The sequence below is a fragment of the Protopterus annectens genome, chromosome 16.part0 (genome assembly GCF_019279795.1).
Source record: "Protopterus annectens isolate FY-2018-M chromosome 16.part0, PAN1.0, whole genome shotgun sequence".
Classification (NCBI taxonomy): domain Eukaryota; kingdom Metazoa; phylum Chordata; order Ceratodontiformes; family Protopteridae; genus Protopterus; species Protopterus annectens.
Window position 1 is genome coordinate 381,794,737 of NC_056750.1, and position 15,071 is coordinate 381,809,807.

Consider the following 15,071-nt stretch of genomic DNA (forward strand, 5'->3'; position numbering starts at 1 on the left):
ACAGAGGTATTAAATTTATCAGTCACAGCATGAAGTTATGGGAAAGAGTAGTGGAAGCTAGGTTAAGAAGGGAAGTGATGATTAGTGATCAGCAGTATGGTTTCATGCCAGGAAAGAGCACTACAGATGCGATGTTTGCTCTGAGAGTGTTGATGGAGAAGTACAGAGAAGGTCAGAAGGAGTTGCATTTTGTTTTTGTAGATTTAGAGAAAGCATATGACAGGGTGCCTAGAGAGGAGTTGTGGTATTGTATGAGGAAGTCAGGAGTGTCAGAGAAGTATGTAAGAGTGGTACAGGATATGTACGAGGGTAGTGTGACAGCGGTGAGGTCTGCGGTGGGAGTGACGGATGCGTTTAAGGTGGAGGTGGGGTTACATCAAGGATCAGCTCTGAGCCCTTTCTTATTTGCAATGGTGATGGACAGGTTGACAAACGAGATCAGACAGGAGTCCCCGTGGACTATGATGTTTGCAGATGACATTGTGATTTGTAGTGAGAGTAGGGAACAGGTGGAGGAGACCCTGGAGAGATGAAGATATGCTCTAGAGAGAAGAGGAATGAAGGTCAACAGGACTAAGACAGAATATATGTGTGTGAATGAGAGGGAGGATAGAGGAATGGTGAGGATGCAAGGAGTAGAGGTGTCGAAGAAGGATGAGTTTAAATACTTGGGATCAATAGTTCAGAGGAACGGTGAGTGTGGAAGAGAGGTGAAGAAGAGAGTACAGGCAGGATGGAGTGGGTGAAGAAGAGTGTCAGGAGTGATTTGTGACAGACGAGTACCAGTAAGAGTGAAAGGGTAGGTCTGCAAGAGGGTAGTGAGACCAGCTATGTTACATGGGTTGGAGACAGTGGCACTGACAAAAAGGCAGGAGTTTGAGCTGGATGTGGCAGAGTTAAAGATGTTAAGATTTGCACTGGATGTGACAAGGGTGGACAGGATTAGGAATAACAATATTAGAGGGTCAGCCCAGGTTGGAAAGTTTGGAGACAAAGCCAGAGAGGCAAGATTATGTTGGTTTGGACATGTGCTGAGGAGGGATGCTGAGTATATTGGGAAAAATATGCTAAGGATGAAGCTACCAGGTAACAGGAAAAGAGGAAGGCCTAAGATAAGGTTTATGGATGTGGTGAGAGAGGACATACAGGTGGTTGGTGTGACAGAGCAAGATGCAGAGGACAGGAAGAAATGGAAACAGATGATCCGCTGTGGCAACCCCTAACGGGAACAGCCGAAAGAATATGATGATGACATTAAATATTACATTAATTGCTTCTATATTCAACCACTTACACCATTTTTATCTAATCTCATCTGCCTTTAAATGAAGCAAGCTCCTTAGTGAAATCCTGTCTTTGACACCAGGAAAAACTGTGGCATTCAACAAAACCTGCCAGTGTGTTTCCCTATATTCTAAAAAAACAGGGACAATTACCCCCCTTCTCCTGTATACCTACCTTTTCCAATACACAGAAGAGGATTTTTTAAAAATCCTTACAGTTTATGCTGTGTCATAAATGTGTTGGTAAATTCGCTTTTTTAACTTGTTTTCCATTTTCCAATATAATATGCACAGCATGACTGGCACAAGGCCACGTAAACAACTCCTTTTGTATTACAATTATAATTCCCTGTCACTGGAATGATTCCATTGTGACCCTCTATCACTATTATTCCTGCATTCATAGATGTACCTACATTCCCTGCAGCCACTGCATTCCCTCATATTACCTAATGGAATCCTATCTTTGTCTTTCTTCCTTTCAAATAGGTTCTTAATGTTGGGTTCTCTTCTATAAACTATTTTTGGTTTATTACCCAGTTTTTCAGTTAATCCATATGCCCCAAAAACACAATTCCAGTTATTTTCCACCATTTTATGGACCTCTACAATATCCTCATTATATGTTAGCAAACAGCAAATAGTTAACTCTTCTGTCTTCTTAACATTCAACACTCTCTCAGTTTTTTTCAATAATGGGGATAAAAATCTTCTCTCCTGCTTGATACATAACTCTCCTATCCCTCTAGGACACTAGTTGGGTAACCTCTTATTCCCAGCATAGTCTTTAACTCTACCATTTGTTCTTTAAACCTATTGTCATCTGTTGTTAATCTTGATATTCTAATCATTTGGCCCTTTACCAAACTTCTTTTTTGCCAAAAGGGGTGGTCACTCTCAAAGTGCAGATAACTATTCAAGTGGCTAGGCTTCCTATATATACATGATTCATAACATCCATCCCTTCTATTTTTGTATAGGTGGATGCCCAGATAATTAACGGATTCTTTTTCAATTTTACTGGTAAAGCTCAAAAAATCAGTAGTGGCACTGATATAGTTCAAAAAATCATCTGCCTCATCAAGCCCCCCTTCCCATAATATTAGAATTTCGTCCAAAAATCTATAATATCTAAAGATATTTTTCCTGAACATTGAATTTAACACAAATCTGGTTTCCCAATACCTAAGAACGATATTAGCAAATATTGGGGCTACTGCTGCACCCATTGTTACCCCTCGGGTTTGCTTTAAATGTTCCCCCTGAAACCATACAAAATTATTTTTCAGAACCAATTCCATGAGGGTAGCTAAGCCATACACCTTTATCCCTTGAAAATCTAGTTCCTTCCCTTAGTGCTTCCTGGAAATATTCCATTATTTCTTCATGTGGGATATAAAGAAAAAAGGTCCTTAATATCAATAATCAAGAAAATAACTTCTTCCTTTAACTCATTCTTTGCCATGCACTGTAATAAATGCCAAGAGTCCTTCAAGACATGTTTTTTATCCTCAAAAAATCCTTTTAAATGGAAATCTAACATTTTTGCTAAAGGTTCTGTTTTACTCCCAGCTCCTGCCACTATGGGTCTCATCGGTGGATCCCCTAATGATTTATGAATTTTGGGGATCCCAAAGAAGGCTAAGGCTAAGGCTACAGGATTGTTCACCTTTAAGTATCTCACCTAATCTTCACTGAGGGTAGTGAATCAAGGAAATCAAGCAAGGAAGAGAGTAGGCAAATAATAGTGGGTGTATTTTCTGCTAAGATGGTGGAAAGAGATATATATGAGTAATGTTTTTATAGTAAAGAGGTTGGAGAAGGAGACTGGAAATAGGTTTGGGGAGATGAGAAATGTGTGGGCGTTGATGATTGAGTGGTAGCTGTGAGAGATGGTGGGTGTTACTGCTGGAAAATGCAGAGATTTATGGTAAGATGTAGAAAGTGATAGTATGAGGAGGAAGGGATAGTGAGGTAAGGGGTGACATTATGAGGGAATAATATGTTTTCTTTTAAAGTATTGTAGAGAATAGAATATACTTTAGAAGAGAATAAGGGTGGACAGACAGTGGGGAGGCTTTAAAAGGGGAGAAATATGTGACATTCAGAGAAAGACAGAGGCAAAAAGTGGCAAGAGGGATAGTATAATAAGTTAGAACTTTGAGAGAGATAGAAGGAAGGGAAATTGGAAGGGGAAATGAAGTTGGCGATGTGGGAGGGAAGAGGTAGGTTGGAGGGCTGTTAGGTGGGTATGGGTTATTGGTTAATTAGCAGAGGGGAAGGAGTGCTGAGAGTATAAACTAAATGAGTAACGGAGCGGTTTAACCTGGCTAAGAGAATCACAAGGAAAAAATAATCTATGAGGGTATGCCAGTGTGCAGGTAAGTCAGAGGGACAGAGTTCCGAGTTAAAAAGGAACAGGTAGAGGTGTTTATAGCTGAATAACTGAGTAGAGGGTACCTGTACCAACAACTGTACCAAATCCTATGGTGGAGTATGGTCTTTACATGGAGGTTTCAGAAGGCACCTCTCATTACGGCTTTACAAAGCTTAGATGAAGCCAGGGAAGAATTCTTAAATCCAATATGAAAATTAGAGATTGCTGCTAAATGAACTCTTTTATCACTGAGGATCTAGCTCCCTCATTAAAAATTGTTGCCAAAAATTGAATAACACTTTGTACAGGAGCTGAAAAGGGGTCAATCTGTTTCTGCTGGCCCAAAGAATGAACATTTTCCATTTACTTCTGTAAAGTTTTCCTGCAGAAGCCCTACAGGAAGATAAAATTATGTGATGGACATGGGAAGACAGCACTGGTTGCCTAGCTATTAACGGAATTGGAGAAACTTAGAAGTTATGTACTTACCATAACTTGGCATCGGTGTTGTCCATTTTCATTCTTACGCACTATTGGGTTACAGATCCCATCCTCGGATCTGACTCTACTGGATTTTCCAGACTTGGATCCTAGTCTCAAGCTCTACCCTCTACCCATAATGCTCTACAGTCTACACCATCCCTAGCTTCCTCAGATCAAGTTTGCTGCCTTACTACCTATAGGATATATAGACAGTATTGACAGAAAGGAAACATAGAGGCTCAAACCAGGAACATAAAGGTTCCCATCAAGACTACAGATCCTCTAGGAGCAACTAGGTCAGGGGATGGCTGGGAGGGATGGTGAGGAAGAATGAAAATGGACAACACAGATGTCAAGTTATGGTAAGTACATAACTTCTAAATCTAATGTTGTCCTTTTCATTCTTCCTCATTACTGGGTCAAAGTCACCAGTTACGTAACTCTTGGGTGGCCTCAAGGAAGGATGCGCTTGAGCACTGTCGAACCAAAAGAAAAGAAGTTCTACTTCTGAAGACAATGTCCAATTTATAATGCATCATAATGGTACAAGCCTTTGATCAAGTGGCTGCAGCACAAATATCATCAATCAAAGCCCTTGAGGAGAAGGCAGACGATATGGCCATAGATCTATTAGAATGGGATCTAGGAGGGGGAGGCAATTCCAGACCATGATTATAGTACATCAGAGAAATGCAGTCAGTAATCAATTAGGCTAGGGTAATTTTGGAGACTGCTTAGCCTAAACGGTTAGGGGTAAAATTACGAATAGCTGCTCAGACTTTTTGAAGTGCTTTGTTCTATGAAAGAAGAAAAATAGTTGTCTATGTATGTCAAGAGGACATAAAGATATTCACCCCACTTAGAGAAATTTAGGAAAAAGACTGGCAATTGAATGGACTGGTTAATGTAAGTCTCTGTAGTTACTTCAGGCATATAGGAGGAATCTCATGGAAAGAGCCTCTATCTTTATGAAAATAAGGTAAGTCGTTTTGGATGATAAGGCCTGTAATTCAGAAATTCTCTTTACTGATGTAATAGCAACCAAAAGAATAGTTTTCCCAGATAGAAAATTCATATCACAATTATTAGCTGGTTCAAAAGATTTGAGAGTCAGGCTTTGAAGAACAACAGTGAGACCCCAACGAGGAGAAGGATCCTTTAGGGGGGGACTAACCAGAAAAATTCCTTTCACAAATGCCTTGTATAATCTGGTAGTAGACTGGAGATTAGAATCACTTCCAGAATGATAGTTGGATACAACTGCCATGTAAAGTTTTACAGTAGAAAAACTAGCTCATTCCTTAAAAACAAAAGGAAGGATGGCTGAAACCTCTGCTGAGAAGGGATCGATATTTTCTTTGGAAGCCCAAACAGCGAATCTCTTCCATTTGCTTCTGTGGACCTTCTTAGTAGAAGCTTTATGAGAAGCCACAACTACATGTTAAACAGGTGAGGCAAGCCTGAACCTTTATAGAAGTACTGGAATTGGAGAGACCATACGGTTAGTTTGAGGATGTGGCGGTAAGAATGTTGATTCTCTGACAGGTGAGAAAGGAGGTTCTGTCTGGGCTCCAGCATCCATGCAGGATATTTTAGATGAGACCAGAAAGACAAAGGGGAACTCTTCAGATAGTGGAAAGCTCAGGATCAAAGTAAGAGAAGGGTAAGCATACAGGGAACCAGGGGGCCAATCATGAACCACAGTATCCCTCAGTGAGCCCCTGGAGGAGGGATCAGAGCAAAAAACTTGCTGCACTTGTTCTTTAGGGGAGAAGCAGAGAGTTCACAGCAAGGCTAGCCCCAATGGCTAAAAAACAGATTTGCCACTGACAGATTGAGGGACCACTTGTGAGGGAACAGTATGGATCTGCTGAGTTTGTTTGCAAGAACACTGGATTTCCCTGATATGTACAGTGCAACTAAAAGAAAGTGGTCTGAAGAAGTGCCCATTCCCAGACCCTCATGGTCTCTCTGCAAAGTGGGTAAGATCAGGTTCCTACTTGTCTGCTGACATGCCAAACTATAGACATGTTGCAAGTGTGTACTGCAATAGTTCCAAAGAGGAGAATGTCCTGAAAGACTTGCAACATTATAAGGATTGCTCTCATCTCTAGAACATTGATATGCAATCTGGCCTCCATGTAGGTCCACGTGCCTTGTACCATCTTTCCCTTGTAATGCTCCCCCACTGTAGCGGGGAAGTGTCCGTAGTTACTGTGGCTGTGGGGGGAAGGGAGAATGAATGGTCTGCCTAGGCCCAGGTCATCTGAAAGAGACCACCATTGCAGATTACATTTGTAGATAGCAGTTAGATTGTTAGGAACAGACCGAGGCTGGTAAAGAATAGACCACTGAACCACCAAGGTCCACGAAATATATATATATATATATATATATATATATATATATATATATATATTTATTTATGCTTTTTGGTAGAGATGGAAGAGATAGAATGTCCCACATCTGTTTTCTTAATGTTATTGTAAGATGTGGAGCTAATGATGCCAGTTGGTGTGTAGTGTTCAGAATAGCATCAATGAATTCCAGTTTCTGAAATGTAGACAGGTTTAGTTTGGCAACATTTATGGTAATGTCCAAGGAATTGGATATCTGGAACAAATAACCTTTGGGCTGAAGAAGTTTATGTCTGGTTGGGCCAGTTAGGAGTCAGTCATCTAGCTATGGAACCACCTGGAACCTTTTCAGCCACTACTGCCATGAAGTTGGTAAACAGGGTGTATATTAAGTTATCAAACTTTTAAAAGTTTGAACGTCATACGGTCGAAGCCAAATGATCGAACATTTAAAAGTTCGAAAAGCTAAAGAAAAAATAAACAGAAAAAAACCTACCTGTCCGTTTTAAAAGGGGGCAAGCCTCCCTGCACCCCCCACACTCCCTGCTCTTTAAATATACCAACACCGGGATCGCACTACAGTGTTGGAAAGGGAAATCTTCCCATTCCACACTGTACATAGATCTCCAATGAAACGTTCAAACTTTTAAAAGTTCGATCATATGGTGTCGACCATATGACGTTCGAACTTTAAACAGTTCGACAACGTTAATATACACCCTGGGGGCTGTGGTGAGTCCAAAGGGCAGAGCTCAGAATTAGTAATGACTGGCTTCCAGCCTGAAGCACAGATGACTTCTGGAGCGTCTGTCTATTCTGATATGATAGTACGCTTCCTGACGTTCTATACAGCACATCAATTTGTTATTTCGCAAATGAGGTATGATGGACTAAACCGTAACCATCCAAAAGTTTGATTTCTTTACATACAGATTCAGACTGCTTAGATCCAAAATGGTTCTCAGGTCCCCTGTTTTCTTTGGCACTAAAACAAAGTGGGAGTAAGTCCTGAATCCTCTTTGTTCGGTTGGGACCTCTTGGATTGGTCCAGGCATCCAGATGCAGTGAAATAAAGAAGTTATGTACTTACCATAAAGTTTCATGTGAGCTGTTCATCTCGTCTTCATTCTTACTGATGGGTTCAAAGATGATCCCTCGGCTCCGAGTCGGCCTACTACAAAGCTCAAGGTTTTCAAATAGCTCAAGGCCAAGTCCCTATCCAATGATGCACCTAGAGTTACCTCAGATCTTGTTTGCTGCGTATAATAATACCATATGTCATTCTATAACTCCATAAGAGAAAGTATAGAAGGGTTGAGTGACCAGGAAGGATCTAGCATCTCGGTCTTCTAAAAGCCCAGGAGGGGGTAGGAGGGAGGAACGGGCTGGCATAATGGTCAAGGTGTTTACCTTACAGACACAAGGTACAGGGCTTGATTCTCACATGGGGTAACTGGCTAGGCTTAAAAAGGCCCACAAGGGCAGTTAGCCTAGTACTAATTTATGAATCTATAAGAATGAAGGCGAGATGAACAACTCACATGGAATATTATGGTAAGTACATAACTTCTTTATGTGAAGTTGTTCTATCTCGCCGTTCATTCTTACTGATGGGTAGCGTCCCAAGTACCATCTATCTCGGGTGGCTCACAGGAGTATACTTTTCAGGACAGTTGATCCAAAGGAGGCCCAGTCCCTGGAGGCCCTGTCAACTTTGTAATGAGTGATAAAGGTATGGGGTCTTGACCAAGTGGCTGCTGCACAAATGTTATCAATAGGAAGTCTAGCTGAAAAAGCAGAAGATGTAGAAACTGCTCTGGCTGAGTGAGCTTTAATTTTATGTTGCAAAGGCATATTGGAAGCTGAATAAGCAAATGTGATACAGTCAGATAACCATTTAGACAAAGTTGTTTTAGCCACTGGCATACCTTTCCTGGCATCTGAAAAGGAAACAAAAAGCTGTTCCGATTTCCTAAAATCTTTTGTTCTAATTAAAATCTGAGCTGTCTGTGAACATCAAGTTTGTGCAGCATGTATTCTAGATTGTTGGAATGATTGGGGAAAAAAAACTGGCAAATCAATAATTTGGTTAACCGAAATGGTTGGTACCATCCTGAGCTAAGACCTATGCTCCTTCTAATATAGTCCAGCTTGGTGGATCCTTGAGGTCGCAAGAAGACCACGAAGAAGACTCTAAACCAGGCCAGCTATGGGGAGAACATAGGCAACATATGTTAAGCTGTATGCTAGACACTTCAACATATGAGGAGGGCATATCTACCCACTTCCTTTGTCCTCGGGCCTTGCAGACCCATGGGACCGTCCCTAACCCCTTTCTGGAAATGCCCTAGCGGAACAGTGGGAAACAAAGAAACAAAAGTGTGGGAAGTAAAATAAGTAGCTATGAACAAGAAATGGTGCCTGTAAGTGGGCAATAGGTCCCTAGCAGGTTATAAAGTGGTGCCTTAGTGAATCGGGCCTTGTGTCGCTAGCAGCTTTTAAATGTCTCTGGTGAGAGGGTAAATCAAAATTGGCTCTGGGCTTTTTGTAATCACTGCATACTGGAAAACAAAAGTGTATTTTAGCCCCCAGGAGAGCTACAGCTGAGTGGTGTCAAACCTTTCTGCTCTTGGAAGCAGGGAGACAAACAGCTGATCAGATTTTCTGAATTGTTTTCACCGTTTCGGTTCAGTAGTTTGAATACTGACGAAAAAGACAATCATGTTGTTTTTTTTGGTTTAGATTTGATTTGAAACTGAAAAAAGACAGGGAAGGACGCAGTAGGAGGTTTGAAGCTGATCTGTCCTTATGGGCACCCAGTCCAAGGGGTGAGTTAATTAATTGACTTACTGTTCACAAGGTACCTAATTCAATGTGATAGCCAAATTTCAGAAAGGAAAAGAACCATGGAGTCAATGCATTGGTTTAGATTTGGTGCAGTTCGAAAGTTTTCAGAATCAAAAGAGCCAGAAGAAGATTTAGGAGGTCCCAAACAAAAGGGGAATTCAGAGGAGAAGCAAGAAGTGAATTCAAAAAGGTTTCAGAATGAGTTTGTGGACCTTAGAAGAGAAGAAAATATGAGTTCAAAAATTAGAAATAGAACTTGTTTGAAAAAGTTCTGAAAGATAGATGAACCTGCATGGTGAAATTCCAGATAAGAACCAATTGAACCTAGTTGATAGAAGGAGATGAGAGACTATAGGAAAGAGAGTTCAGCAATATGAGGGTAAGGACTAGTAGGATGGAGGCGGTGCAGATTGAATGGCTATCAAAAATATCTCTAACAGAGTGAGATAATTGAGATGAAATGGCCTGGATCAGGAAGTGGAAAAACCAAGCACTGAGGTGATGGAGGCCTGGGGTGAGATAAAGAGATCCTGAAGATGAACCAAAAGTTCAGGAACTAGGTCCTAATTCCAGGGAGAGAGGGATGAAGAGAGCGAGGAAAAGTGAGGATCCAATTGATCTGGCTGGTGTAATAATTCCGGATCAATGGAAAAGAAGGAGTGGATCAGAAGCTTTCAGTGACTTGGAGGAATCTGAAAGGAAGGCGAGGAATGCATACGGCCTTCCCCTGGAAGTGGAACTACTAGAAGGTCTCAAGAAGCTGGGGAAAGGAAGGGATGCGAGTACAGTATTTCCTGCACTGGCTGTTTTGGGGAGTAGCAAAAGATCGCCTTCTGGCGATGCCCTTGAGAGATAAGTGAAGGATCACAGTGACTTCTTTCAGAGACCACATTCGAGAGGCATGAGAATTTGGACCCTCAACTTAAATGAGCCGTGATTGGACTTCCGGAATGTGCTGTGTTATCAGTCCGCAATGAGAAGAAATCGCAAAGGACCCACAATCTGCTGATTTCTCTTCCACTACTGTTCTTCTTGGTAGCCAAGAAGAGGCATGAGCTTACCACAGTCTAGGTGCTCTTCAATGTCTCTGGAGTATCGGGATGTTCATGCTTGAGAGTCTTAGTACCACACACTACAGAATCATTGCTTGTCTAGTCTCCAGTCTCGACACGCGGGGTATGATCTTGAAGGCCTTGTCGGCCCTGAAACAACCTGCCCTACTAATGCCCTGTCTGTATGCTGTGGGGTTCCCTTGGTTGTCAGTGTAGTTGCCATGGCCCTGGAACAAATCTGCTCCGATCAGGGAGCTGGGAAGACAGAGTCCAGAGAAGATGCTGTCTCTGTGCATGCTTGTGTCTCAGAACAGTGAGACATTCAAGAGGCTTGGTATATTGTTGTATGCTATGGGAGGACTGAATGACTGTGGCGTCCAATCTGGCCACTAAAAAGACAGGAGAAGCCGCTGGATGTGGAAGGAACACTAGCCCCACTAACCTGGTGAAGGCCTGTGATGGCCTGAGCCACTACCTTTGAAATTTTTGAAGCTGTGATATCCTTTTGTCTGCCTTGTTTGCACCAATGGAATTGTTATCTAAGAATGCTTGATATCCCAATGGTTCCCATGTCCTTGCACAATCTGTTACAGTTTCGCACTTAATAACAATTTTAGATATCTGATATCCTTTGGTTAAAGTGTTGTTGCTGGCATACAGAAGGAGATTTTTTTGACAGAAGGTAATAGTGCGACAAGGCCCAAGTGAGGAAACACCTGGAATCTCGTTGCCTCCCAGGAGTAGCTACAACTGCAAAGCAACAAACAGACAAACACCGGGGCATGGGTGAGAGAGGCCACTTGGGAGCATTTTAGAATTGAGTAGACACTGGTTCCCAGCCTGAAGAGAGCCCGGGGCTGGCGCTGCCTTGAAATGACAGGTTGATAGTCGGCGCAGTGGAACCATCTGCAGAGCACATCCAGTTTTTCCCAAGCGCCCCAGAAAGCTAGGGAGCATGACCATCCGAAATCTTGTTTTAGAGCACCGATCTATTGGATTCTCTGAGATCCAAAATTGGTGTTTTTCTGATGTTTTCTGAAAAACTAAAGAGAACCAAATTGGTCTCCAGTCCCTTGTTTTCTTGGAACTAAGGCTGACCCTGAGATTCAGGAACCCTTGAAATTGTCTGCTGGTGGATATCCCTTGAAAATTGTCATCCAGTCCTACTTTGACTGAGCTGCTATCTTAAGAAAGTGGAATAATAGAATCTAGGATTTTTTTTTGAATTTGTGGAAGCTGCTAGGGAGATTATAGAATTGAACCTCTGGCTTATGGGTACAGTGACAATTTTCCTTCGAAAGTTTGGACTAGCCAGGCCTCGGGCAACACCTCAATAATGCTGAAATGGCTTATCGGATGGGCAGGGTTTGCCCTCCCGACTTGCTGACCCCCGGCCTATCTTCAGTCGGGGCTCATTGTTGTTCCCCAGGGGGCTTACCCTGCTGCGTCTAGGGCTTCCCAGGCTTGTGTTGCCCTCCCTCTCTACGGGGCCGAGACTCCTCTGGCCGGGCTTTGGCCTCTGCCTAGAAGGAGAGAAAACCTCTGGCCACGGGCAGAAAACCTTGTGCCATCAGCCCGCCTACCAGGAAGTAGTTTAACGGCCTGGAGGGACCAACAAAGATGATCCATCAAAATCAGGAAACTCGTGAAAGACTAGTCAAACAGTCTTCCACCAGTACCAGATAGTCGCCGAAAGGCGCAAGTTAAGTGTAAGGCTAAAGATGTTCCTGTGGTTTCGCTCGCGTGAAAGGGCCAGGCATAAGAGAGGAGGCTTACGGGAGTGAGTGCCTCGTAGAATTAAGGATTCTGTTCCTGTGAGGCATTTGGGTGGAGAATTAGATTAAGAGGGGATGGCAGCAGAAATAGAATTAAGGATAGCTATGCTGTGTTCATTTTCTCTTGGGCACCGTGGCTGTAGGGTCCTTCAGCATTTCATAGTGAGGAGAACAGAAGCTTCCCGGCACAGGCGATGGTAAATGACGCATTGTTCAGCATACGCACAGGCACTGTCGGGGAGGAGGATCTCCGCTTTGTGGTAGGCAGCTACCACCATAGCATCCACAGAGACTTATGGACAGGCACTGAAGGACACCATGCAGCTCCACAGAGACTCCTTTTCTCAAAATTCCTTCCACTGAGGAGCCTTTTTTGATAAAAATTTGTCCCTGGGGGAGTGGATGAGGGGTTTGGAGGTCTCCTGGGGTGGGGTCCACTGAATCTGCATGGGGGCATCGAAGGAGACACACTTGGGGGCGGGGGGAGAGAAGGAGAATTTCAGGAGGTGGAAGCAAGATCAAGCCTCCTGCAAATGAGACATCTTCATCCAGAGAAGTTTAGGAGAAGCTCTGTCTCTGTTTGGATGTGTCTCTCGCGGATAGACTCCAGAGAAGTCAATGTCAGATTCCTTCAAGATCTCTTCATCTAGGGCTGCGTGAGTCACCAACACAGAGTCAAGGTGTCTTCTTCGAGGGCTCCCTAAAAGCCTTCTCGGAGGCCTGGGCAGGATGCGTCCGCCCAAAGGGAGCTCCTGAGGAGCCTGCTCTCTGCGGTCGGAGGTGGCTCCTGACGGAGCCGACCTGGTGGCCAGACTCTAGGACAGCATAGAGGGAGGGGTGCACCCGGAGCAGGCAGAGCCACACTCCCCGGCCTCCTCCCTCAAGTGACTCAAAGCACCCCAGGTCAGGCCCCCCGAGAGGCTCGGAGCCCCCCCCCTCAGCCAAGCAATCGACCGAGGCGGGGTCGGACGTGGGTCGACATGCAGCGCCCAGCAGCCGAGCGGAGAGGGGGGGTCCAGAGATCGAGATTCCTCTCACCCCGAAGCGGCGAGGGAACGACCCGACGAATTCTCTCATGAAAGCGGGCCGGGCCGGCGGGCGGAGACGATGGTCGGCTCGAGGTGACTCCCTTGTCTCGGTCTCGGACGAAAGAGTTCCGAACTCAAGAGAGTGAGAAGGAGAAAGAGTCGAAGGAGGGGCAGGCAGAGGACCTTGAGCTCCCAGTAACTGACTCTGGCTCCTGCCTCAGACTTGAGGTGATCGACTCACCACCTCTGAGGTCATGGACCTTGGCCCCACTCATGGAGGAGGGAGGAGATCCTGAGTCAATGAATCCAGCAGGGAGAGATCTCCCTAGACAGAGCAGGGAGATCCTCAAGATCTTAGACGCCTCGCTCTGGTAGGTGATAAGACTTGCCGGCCCCCCACGGGCGGTAGCCGGCCAACCTCTGTGGACTGAGGCAGCGAACCACAGGAACTGTGGACTGAGTCTTATCGGTTGAATACGCTGATAAAGAGCGATAGAATGAAGAGTCAAGACCTGAGATAAGCCTTGGAGGGAAAGACCTCGAGACCTCGACCTCGAGGAGGCTTGGGGAGCCAGACGATCCCAGAGGCGAAATCTTCTTCAACTCAATATAAGCTTATTTTTTTTTTTTCTTTGGCACAGGAGTCCCTGGCAGACAACACAGAGCAGACAGCATTACAAGAAGTGCAAGCTTAGACAATAGACACAGTGTCTGCCAGTGGCACGCATCACACTTGAATCGCATCACACTTCTTGAATCGAACCTTTTAACTTTAGACACCTCTAACCTAACAACAACACAACACACAACAAAACAACACAAATTACAAAACAAAAGTAAAAATACAAAAAATAAAAAAAAATAAAAAAATAAAAAGTATACAATACAATAAACAGGCACTCACTAGGGAAGGCTCCCCTAAGAGGGAAGAAGAAAGTAAAAAGAAACTTTAAAAATTAGGAAAAAAATAGAGGGAAAAAATTAGGTTAGGGAACTCATTCAATTAAACTAATTAATAATTTAAAAATTAAAAAACTTTTTTTTAAAAAAAAAGCTAAAGAAAAGAAGGAACTCACAGGAATAACCCCGGGCAACCAACCTCGAAGCTGTAGCGATCTGAGGTAACTATCGCCTATCGCCTAGCATTGTGGGATATAAAGGGGCCTCCTCCGAGCTCGAAGAACCTTCTCGAGGCTTTAGTGGCCGAGTCGGGGGCGGTCGGCTCTGACCCCAAGGCAGAATGCTGGAGATAGACAACTTAACATGATTAGTTTCAGTGTAAACCATACGCAAAAAAGAGGGGTTTGTTCGAAGTGAGACTCTGTCAGCAGGGAAAATCAAGTAAGGAGGTTTAATGGACAAGGCCTGAAGCTCTTACACGCTGCGGGCAGAAGTAATAGCCACTAAAAAGATAGTCTTCCATGACAAAAATTTGAGGTCACATGAGGAAGCTGGTTCAAATGGAGGAAGAATGATGCGGGAAAGCGTAACATTTAGATTCCATGAGGAATAGGGTGCTTTCACAGGTGGTCTGAGATGAAAGGTCCCTTTGAGAAAGGCTTTGGATAATTTGTGTGACATAATATTCAAACCTTCGAATCCAAGATGAAAGTTAGAAATGGCAACAAGTTGAACACGGACTGTGGCAGCTGCAGCTCCTTTATTGAAGATCATGGTCAAGAACTCTAGTATAGAAGCCATTGGGGCTTGGTAAGGATCAATATTGTTTTTAGAGGCCCATATAAAATTTTTTTTTCCATTTGCCAAGGTATAGCTTCCTTGTAAGGGATTTGAGAGAGAATAGAATTTGCTTGGTCTCATTGGAAATGTTATGGAACCTGGCTATGATGGGAATTGGAGCAGCCAAGC

At 43.7% G+C, this 15,071-nt stretch overlaps 1 protein-coding gene across 1 annotated transcript in view; it reads right to left on the reverse strand.

The window, feature by feature from the left end:
* Window positions 1-15,071, reverse strand: part of CNTRL (centriolin) — a 4,034,091-nt gene that overhangs the window by 3,308,026 nt on the left and 710,994 nt on the right. Inside the window, 2 exon segments of the mRNA XM_044058259.1 lie at window positions 7,332-7,344; window positions 11,838-11,862. Coding sequence (XP_043914194.1) covers window positions 7,332-7,344; window positions 11,838-11,862 — 38 coding nt within the window.